At 29.9% G+C, this 10,443-nt stretch overlaps 1 protein-coding gene across 4 annotated transcripts; it reads left to right on the top strand.

Moving 5' to 3' along the window:
* Positions 1 to 1,482: 1,482 nt before the first annotated feature.
* LOC139521703 (tetratricopeptide repeat protein 1-like) lies at positions 1,483 to 9,657 on the top strand. Of its 4 annotated transcripts, XR_011664055.1 has the most exons (7): positions 1,488 to 1,530; positions 4,706 to 5,189; positions 5,883 to 6,056; positions 6,605 to 6,790; positions 7,213 to 7,267; positions 7,846 to 8,832; positions 9,001 to 9,657. XR_011664055.1 is itself a non-coding variant. In XM_071315238.1 (6 exons), exons 2-6 carry the CDS (start codon positions 4,806 to 4,808, stop codon positions 7,971 to 7,973), a joined length of 927 nt encoding a protein of 308 aa, XP_071171339.1. In that variant the 5' UTR covers positions 1,483 to 1,530; positions 4,706 to 4,805; the 3' UTR covers positions 7,974 to 9,657. The 4 variants fall into 4 exon arrangements, 3 of the variants coding, with proteins under 3 accessions (XP_071171339.1, XP_071171341.1, XP_071171340.1); XM_071315238.1 differs by having other exon boundaries at positions 1,483 to 1,530; positions 7,846 to 9,657; XM_071315240.1 differs by having other exon boundaries at positions 1,489 to 1,530; positions 7,213 to 7,326; positions 7,459 to 9,657.
* The last annotated feature ends 786 nt before the right edge of the window (positions 9,658 to 10,443 follow it).

Below are 10,443 nucleotides of genomic sequence, written 5' to 3' on the forward strand. Positions count from 1 at the left end.
AAATTATTTCTCATTTTTTTTCCTCTCCAAAGAAAGTCAATATGAACGATAAAAAGCTCTTCTATGTTTTTTTTCCGTGTTTGATTTAAAATTAGAATATCGTGCCGGTCTCACTAATTAGCGACAACAAGCGTCAACAAGCGACAAGAAGCGACAACAAGAATTATTTTAGCGACAACAAGCGACAAGAAACTATTTAGCGACAAGAAAACATTTTTTTTTAATTAAAATAAATTATTGCAATAAATATTAAAAGAATATGCAAAAGAAAATAATTTTAGCGACAAGAAAGTTAAAATTGATAGAAAAAAATGAAACATTATTTACATAATATTTTATCATCTATTATGAATAACAGCCAGTATTACGTTTAATTATTGTATTATGAGATTACTTTTCCCAAGGATTTGTATAGTACTATACAAATCCTTGCTTTTCCATTGTTCCATTGTAAAGAACATGTTATTTATCTTATAATTTGTTTTTTAAAACAATGAATTATACTGTTAGAATCAAAATATTATATTCCATTATGCCCGCTCCATATATATCGCCATTCGTTTATTCATACTTTGACTTTGATGAAAAAAGATACTTACATTATCTCATGGTGGGGGGGGGGGGGGGGGGGGGTAACTTCGATATTTTTTTGGTAGGGGTGTGCCATTTTTGTCTCAAAAAACGTACCCATTTTAATATAACATTCACTGAAATTCAGTACCTATAGTTATATAAATATTTAAGAAAGAATGACATATACTTATATACAATATTTAAAATATGACCCATGCTTATATAAGCACTAACTCATCATCACTCATAATTCATAAATATACCAGCTACCCTTAAGTTTTTATATATGAATTGAAATCGTTTGGTGCACATATCAATAGCATATTTATATATGATATGTAGATCATACCCCAAATCAATATACAATTATCAAACGTAAATGCATTTTAATATAGGATGTCATTAAAAAGGAGGGTCATTTTTATATAAAATCTCGCAAAATTATGACCCATATTTTTGGCACATCCCCGTATACCCAATAATAGGAAGTTACCCCCCCCCCCCCCCCCCCCCGTGCATTATCTTATACATAATTTTTTTATTCTTCATATTTAAAAATAAAAAAAAGAAGCTCAATCTCTTTCTTCTTCACAAATGTTAAATTTCTTCATCTAACAATATAATAAAACATTTTAATTGAGACATATCTGCTCGTATATTTAAAAAAAACTATTAAATACAAATTTCTTTATATCTAATAAAAAAAAATGTTTTCTTGTCGCTAAATAGTCTTCTTGTCGCTTGTTGTCGCTAAAATAATTCTTGTTGTCGCTTCTTGTCGCTTGTTGTCGCTTGTTGACGCTTGTTGTCGCTTTTTGACGCTTGTTGTCACTAATTAGTGAGACCCTATCGTGCTTAAAATCATTCAAACGTTTTATAAAACTGATGTCTACATTTATTTTAAAGCTCAAATCTAACACCGACAAATCGAGAAAAAGAAAGTACAATAATTTGCAGGTATGCTATTTCAGGGACAGTCATTGGCATTATATTGCAAGTCACATAGTCCAAACTATTGATTCAAAATTATTGAAAATGATTAGTACAATTAAACAGATATATGGTATTTTGATGCCAAAAACAATTCAATAACTGAATAAACTTTGGGTTACAATGTCAATATAAGTTTGTATTTTCCTTCTTCTTCTTCTTCCAGGTAAGGAACCGAATTCAAATCTTGAATGTATGAGGTCCCTCAAAAACTAATGCAATGTCGGACAACACAGAAAGTTTTCTCTTGGCTATTTACAGGATAAAACGTTCTCTATATATATACAATTAAAACTATGTACAGGATGTTACTGTCTAAATTTTAGCAGAGCATGCCTTCAGGGCAGCTCTGAATCCATCAACTGTGTCAGCTGATGTTGCGGATGTTGGCAGTTGGTTCCAGTCTCTAATGGTCCTTGGAAAAAATGATTGTCCGAAGGCGTCTGTTGTGGCCCTTTCTTGGAAGAAGCTGTTTTTACCTCTGGTCCGGCTATCGTTTGTCGTTAGATATCGCTCTTTGTCTGCCATAATTACTGGAAATCACTCAGGTTCCCTTAAAATTTTGACATCATAATACAAAATATCTGACACAACAATGGAAAGTGACTGTTGTATGACGTCAATAGTTCAAGCGGTACAGATTCTCTGGTCAGCTGGGAATAGCGATAAGGTGTATTGACCAGACAATTTCCTGGGTATTACAAGAACTAATTAATATCCAAAGGACAAATTGATTTACCATCGAAAATATGGTATTATAGTTCTTAAAATAATATCAAAGTATATACATGATATAATTTTAAGTTTTTAAAATTTTTTTTAAAGTTTTTAATTTTAAGTTCACAGACTTAGACAGATAAGAGCTACTAAGGAAGTATACAACAACTCCTTCTTCCCACGCTCTATAAGAGACTGAAACCTTCTGCCAGACACAGTAGCAGCTGCACCAACACTCGAGGAGTTCAGGGCCAGATTAGCCAGTGTGCCCTGGACCCAGATGCAGCCTAACTAGACATCAGCCTGCCAAATTGTACAGTGTATATATAGTTTTAATTATTTGTTAATATTTACTTTTAATCAATGGAGAAGCCTCCTGTTTTACCGAGCGGAGTTAGTAAATCACTCAAATATGAGGTCAACTCCTTAACGGAAGAAGAAGAAGAAGTTATTAGTCGTGTTTACTCAATAAAGTGCAATTTAACTTCAGTGAATTGATAAGCATGTCTTGTAAGTTATATGCAAATTACTTGTTGAAAACAATATGGCAGACGTAATTATCCAAAAGGTAGACAACTTAAAAAATTTGCATACCAATTGCAAGGGTTCAAATTAGCGGTGGTCTGAGGTCCGTGACATTCCACTTTTGCAATCAGACCTTCGTTTTGGTTACTACCTACGACCTACGGACCTTGGACCTGAAGGAAAATAAAAATAATCTTTGCCAACCTTTTTAACCAAAATTTCCAAACGATCTCAAAATTTATTTTCATCTTTATTATTTATGACAGCAATGTTCATTTTGTTCAACCACTAGGGTTATACTGAAATTTAACCAGCAGTAATGTGTAAAACCGACCAAAATCATATCTGACTGACAAAAACAACATTGAAAAACAATGGATGCCATAAAACCGGAAATGCAAAAAATTACAATACTTTATCAAGTTCCTGGATGGATAAGGGTAATTCCAGGTTTGCCGATCAAAATGATACTTCCAGGCAGGGGATGAAATACATCTATGATGATGAAATATAAACATTAGAATTGAAAACTAAAAGATTTAGTTCTGAACATGCTAAATGAAAGAAAAAGCAGAAAATATTTTATGCAGAAACTCAAAACTACTTTTAGTTCACGAATGCTCATGTCAAAATCCAAAAAACATGTGACAGTAATTTTCTTTATCATTAGTACATGTAAATGTTCATATTCCATGCAGATTTTTTATAGTGTAAAATATTACTACAATTCCAAGAGGTAATAAATTTCTTGTAAATTTGAAGGGCCAGTAAAAATCTAGAAGTTTCTTACTGTTTACAGATGTATAATAGCGTAACTTGATATAATACACTTAAACAACTTTGAATTTGAAATGACTGTTTGATATAAAAGTTTAACTAGTATTTAATTACCCATGGTTGAGACAACACCCACCCACAGTGACACCCTCCCAAATACCTAAAAAGAAAGATTATTTGAATTTATAAAATACAAGCTGAGATAATTACATTTATTAATAAACATGTCATGCAACAGTGATTTTGACAATGTCAATGAAACAAGCTAAAATTAACCTTACATCAAAAGCATGTCATCAATTTTGTATCTTACTGAGTTAGGAAATATATCAAGTAAAAGTAGGACCTGGAATTTAGGTTGTGGACCTTCCAGTACCAAATGTTAATTTGAACCCCTGAATCGATCTCTTGAAGATAACTTGTATTTATATTGAGTATTTACGACTAAAAAGTTTCAGACCTTGTAATTATACAAGTTTAAGCAATATAACACAATATAAAATCATGTTTTTGGGACAAATCAATTTGTCCTCGGGATATTAATTTGTTCTGTAATCCTCAGGAAATCATGGTACCCAGAAGACTGTATGTTTGTATCTATGATCAAGGATTTGTAAAATAAGACTACATACTATACAAATTCTTGCTACAATGCAGCTACATGTATTTAGTACTTATATATTTTATATAAAAATGATCTACATTTAACTTGTAGAATATTAAAGAGAGTTTTAATGAGTTTCAATGGGTGCAATAAGTGTAACTCTTGTTCCTCTTTCTGTCAATCCACCTTTCAGTCCTACCCATTTTACATTGTACTAAATTTTTATGCTAAAGTTTTCGTCATCTTACTTATATGAAACTTAAGCACAAAACTTGCAGCCATAGTTTGAATCAGGGCAGTGAATCACTTACTGTTTAAATTTGAAAATTGAAAAAAAATCCTTCAATACCAAATTAGAAAGATGCAGCCTGTGTTTGTGTCTACAACATGTACAATAAGTTGATGTAATTCATTTGTTCTCACTTCATGTTGAAGGTTCAATAATACACAGAGGAAATTGAGAAAAAAAGAGTAAAAGCATTTTAACATGATTAATGAAAATGTGAAGTTTATTTTCAGGAAAAAAATAATACCGGTAATGGAGAATTTACATGTGTAAAAAAAATTGAAGTTGACCACTGTTAAAAACTTACCCTGGACATTAAATAGAGCTGTAACAATGGATCAAAATACTAATTGCAGTAAACAGATTGATAAATCAAACTATGATAATGAAACAGTTCATGAAAATACACAAAATAACAATGCACCACAAGACGATAATGAGATGACAGAAGAAATTAGTAAAACCAGTGAGGGTGCTGTGTCAGATACACTGACAGCTGATGAAGTACAAACAGAACAAAAAATTAATGATGATAAAGTAAATGTTAATACTGACAGTGATGATTTTAAAGTTAATGATGATAAAGTAAATGATAATACTGATAGTGAGGATTCTTCATCAGAGGAGGAGTATGAATCTGCTGATGAAGGAGAAATCGAAATAGAAGAAGAGAAACTAAAGTTGGAAGAAGAAAAATTGACAGAAGAAGAAAAAAATGTAAGATGTCATATAATAGTTACAACAACACTCATTAAAATCAGAAATACATGTGGTGAAAAAAATATATGAAATAGAAGTAATTTATTTGTACTTGTCCATGTAAAATAATAAACTTTATTGCATATATTAGTCCTGTGATTTTATATATCAGTCATACTGTCTTTATTAATTTGTACTAATTACTGAAGCATGATAAAAGTGGCAAGAAAGTTTGCAAATATTTAGTGATTTTATATCAGTACTAAAGAAAAAGCAGTATTAAAATATTCATTGTAGAGAAGTATAAAGAATAAATCATTTTAGTAATATTGATATTGAATTTGAATTTTTATATGATAATATATATACCATGGCTATTTCAAAGGTATGCCATTGTTTTGATTTGCACTACAGTATTCATGTGGAGTTTTAAATGAGGCTCTTAAACTCAACACCACTGTCTCATTCAACATCACTGTGCTGTACATGCTATCAATAACAATGATACAGCATTGATTTTACTTGCAATTAACTGCTTCAGTATTTGATATGGTTAAGTAAACGAATACTTCTTTTTTGTAGTGTTACAGTGTTGTACATTTTAAAACTACAGAAAGAAAGAAACATTTAATTCTAAATTTAATATGTTTATCCAAATAATCCAATACAACCTTATTACATATGTGACATATATTTTTCTGGGTTTTGCAGATTAAGAAAGCAGAAGCTCAGAAATATAAAGATGAGGGAAATAAAGTATTCAAAGACGGATTATATAAAGAGGCAATCAAATATTATAGTAGAGCTTTACATACCTGTCCATATTCATACTTCAAAGAAAGATCAATTATGTATTCAAACAGAGCTGCTTGTAAACTTCATATGGTAAGAGTTTTGGGAAAGTTCACTTCCTTTACAATTAGGGATGTTACTTAAATGTCTTGAAATACAATTAGATGCACATCACCAGATTCAGTTAGAAGCCATATCACATTATTTATATGTTTTGTTTGTCATTGTGTGCCCATGTTGTACCAAAGCATTACTAACATTGGTTTTTTTTTACAATATGTGAAAAATGAGAGATTTAAGGTATATTTTAGTGAGATAGCAACCAAATAAAACAAACAACCAATACATGTAGGTATTTAGAGGTCAATATATAGACAGTATAACTTTAAATGTACCTACAAAAGTCCTTAGTGAGAACCTTGGTTATGCAGTAAAAAAATACCATTTTAAATAATACTTTAGGTACTAGTAACTGAAATCATGCTCAAAGCACCTAACCTGCTGATATAGAAATAATACATATTATATTCTTATGTTGACCATTACTTATGTACTTTTGATTTTATGCAGCAATATGAAAAATCCAAGTGAAAAGTCCATGTTTTATTGTAAACAACTTTACCTGCCTCTTTTTATCTTAGGAAAAATATGATGAAGCTATAAAAGACTGTAGTAAAGCAATAGACTTACACCCACATTATCTGAAAGCTGTACTTAGAAGAGCAGAATTGTATGAAAAAGTGGAGAAATTAGAGGAGGCTCTAGCCGATTATCAAAGAATGATAGAACTTGATCCTAGTCATTACATTGCTAGAGCAGCTTGTATGGTTGGTAGAATTTTTTTTTAATGTTCGAAAAATTGCAAAATAATTTTCAGCCTTGCAGCCTGCAATGCTTCTCCCTTTTCCACCCTTTTCAATGAAGAGAATTATTAACATTCATCATACCATCTTTTGTTATGCTAGATAAATTTTATTTCTTATAGCATCACATATGAATCTTTGTCATTTCTGCATACAGTTTATTAAAAAGTTTTGAAAGTAATTTCTCCTACATTCATTTTGACATGAAACAAAACTTTGCGTGAAAACTTTTTTATTTGAGCCAATATTTTTTTTAGAGTTACTGTCCTTTACATCTTGGAATTTTAGTTTTTTCTGAAAACAATCCCAACTGTTTATAAATGTACAGAATTTGATCACAATGTAGGTATCTTTTAATACAAATAACACATGCCTTTCTTCTCCAGAGACTTCCTGATCAAATAAAAGAAAAGAATGAAAAGATGAAGGAAGAAATGATGGGTAAATATAGATATCATTATATGATAAAGAAGTGCTTTAAAAATTTGTTTTTTTTATTTGTTTTTTTCAAAGAACAATGTAGAACACACAAAGAAACTTGATCAACAAGATGAAAAATGTACGTCTAGTTATCCAAAAGGGTTTGATTATTATTAATAAGATATTCAAAATTAAATTGTTTAAAAAAATAGATTTTATCTTAAAAAAGAATGATCCTAATGACGGAGAATTTCAGAATTTTATTTATTTCCTGCTTTCCTGCATCATCTTATGAATGTGAAACAAGTTTTACATGTGTATTAAAATTGAAAATTTTATTCAAACAAATAAATTTGAAAAGACATACTTAATAAACAAAATTAAACAGTACATGTATTTCAATTTAAGAATGCAAACACAAAAAAAGAGTAGAAACAAAACAAGTGAAAAATAACAGAAGAAAGAGCATTCAAATCTGGTAAGAAATGAATACAATGAAAGAAGGATTCTTTAGATCCACAATGATCATTCATATTTCATGAAAAGGGAATGCAATTAATGATAAATTGTTTTATTGTGTACTCATAATTTATTTACAGGTAAATTAAAAGACTTGGGCAATATGGTTTTGAAACCATTTGGTCTTTCTACAAACAATTTTAAAATGCAACAAGATCCAAAGACTGGAGGATATTCAGTGAATTTTCAACAGAATCCTGAGTCATGACAACAGATCATACTTTAGAAACTTGGAGATGAGTTTTCTTGACAAAATTTACTTAACTTTTGTAAGCTCTAATAAGTTTGTTCATTTTAATATAAAGTTGTGTTTACACTTGTATTACAAGTCATTCTTAACGCATGCTGTTTTTTTTTTCATATAAAAGAATATAAGATTTATAGGAATACATGAATTGTGTATTTCGGCTTTTATAAATGGTTTTAGTTTAACTTGAATATTTTGCCAGTGGCTCCTTAGATTTAAGCCAAATAATGTGTAAATGTTTATTCATCGTCACAATGCACTGCATTTGTATATAAGAGGATAAAATTTGTATTAGTCTAATTATTTCACTTGTAGAAGTATATATTGAATAATGTTGTTCTGTTAAATGTAAGAATAAAAGGCAGTGACATGTACATTGTAGTATGAATTTATTTATTCTGCCATAAAATGAAGATTTCCTGTATTAAAAGGGTATTTTGTCTGTTGTTTTTTTTATCAAGAAATGATTGTTATTTTTATTTTTGTTGTTTAAAATTTAAGAACTTTATGTCAATTTCTTGTTTAATTTTGGCACTTAAGGAAATAAGGATACTAGTATAAATGTAATTCATTATTTGGGCAGTATTGTTAACAGGTGGGCATATAACTGTTAAATATTTCTTTGATAATACATGTCTAAGTTATTTTATCTCAATTGATTTTTCAACTGATAATCTTACAGTCTCTTTTGCAATTCATCAAACTACATGCTGTCATAAAACCATGTATGTTTGTACACACACAAAAAGAGGAATCTTGATTACCGTTTTTTTTTTTCAATCTAACTATCGTCTTTCTTACATTAAAAAAAAAATGATCTGTAAACAAATATTTATTTTGGCTGGTTGCATGAATGGAAAGGATAAAATGCATACAAAATGTGTCTATAAAAGATTTAAGTTTTGTTCTGATGAAAGGTTTTTAAATAATATGAAAATATTTGTTTGTAGCACCTGTAAGAAGAATTAGATAAAAAAAAAAATTGGAGGGGGTGGGGGGGGTTTCAAAACAAAACATCATTATTTTAACAATTTCAAACTCTACTACTAAGACAACTGAGAAGATACCATACTTTGAATTTATGTTGATTATCAATTAGTGAATCAATCTTTATAATCGTCTTTAGTAATGCTAATTTTTTTCAATGGAATATGAAAATATTGATATGTTATTTTCTTAATTTTACATCTATTAACTTGAAGTTTTCAACATTTTAACCTTAAAGGGAAATTGTTTTTAACTCATCAAGTTGCTGAATAGATTTATCTGGATAACAGTATCTTCTACTTGATAAATTATTTATTTGTAAATTATTGTTAAAATGAGTTATCTCCTCTTGGAATGTTTAAAAATCAGAAAAGTACAGAGTTATCTCTACTTAGATTAGTAGGATATGGAAATAGATCAGCCCACATAACTTGATATAGTAAAATGGAACTAGAAAATGCTTATTGTTTTTTGTCTTTTTTATTGATATTTTGTATGCATATATTTTTCAATCATTTATTTATTTTGGGGGCATTAATTTATCATAATGACGGGAATAATTGCTTGTGAAATATAAATCCTGTTTGGATATCTGGGAATATGTTCATTTACAGCATCATTATTTCAGCAGACAGTGGAATAAAATATACATTTCTTATCTTTCTTGTTATTACTTACTAGAAATATCTTGTTTTTAAACCTTTTTCTTCACCATTGAGCATTTTAAATCCACAGGTATATGTACTTTCATTATTATTTGTTGGATACCAATATACTGTGGTTTCATTATTATTTGTTGGATACCAATTTACTGTGGTTTCATTATTATTTGTTGGATACCAATATACTGTGGTTTCATTATTATTTGTTGGATACCAATTTACTGTGGTTTCATTATTATTTGTTGCAGTGGCGGATCCAGGGGGGGGGTTCCGGGGGTGTGCACCCCCCCTTTATTTTTGCCGATCAATGCATTTGTATCGGGACATATGTTTTGCACCCCCCCTGCACCCCCCCTTTGCCCTGGGTTAGCACCCCCCCTTTCGAAAATTCCTGCATCCGCCCCTGTGTTGGATACCAATATACTGTGGTTTCATTATTATTTGTTGGATACCAATTTACTGTGGTTTCATTATTATTTGTTGGATACCAATTTACTGTGGTTTCATTATTATTTGTTGGATACCAATATACTGTGGTTTCATTATTATTTGTTGGATACCAATATACTGTGGTTTCATTATTATTTGTTGGATACCAATTTACTGTGGTTTCATTATTATTTGTTGGATACCAATTTACTGTGGTTTCATTATTATTTGTTGGATACCAATTTACTGTGGTTTCATTATTATTTGTTGGATACCAACTTTAAATGGTTTCATTATTATTTGTTGGATACCAATTTTTGTTGGATACATTGGTATAGGGAAACCACAAATTT

Source organism: Mytilus edulis, chromosome 4 (genome assembly GCF_963676685.1).
Source record: "Mytilus edulis chromosome 4, xbMytEdul2.2, whole genome shotgun sequence".
In the NCBI taxonomy this organism is placed as follows: Eukaryota; Metazoa; Mollusca; class Bivalvia; order Mytilida; family Mytilidae; genus Mytilus; species Mytilus edulis.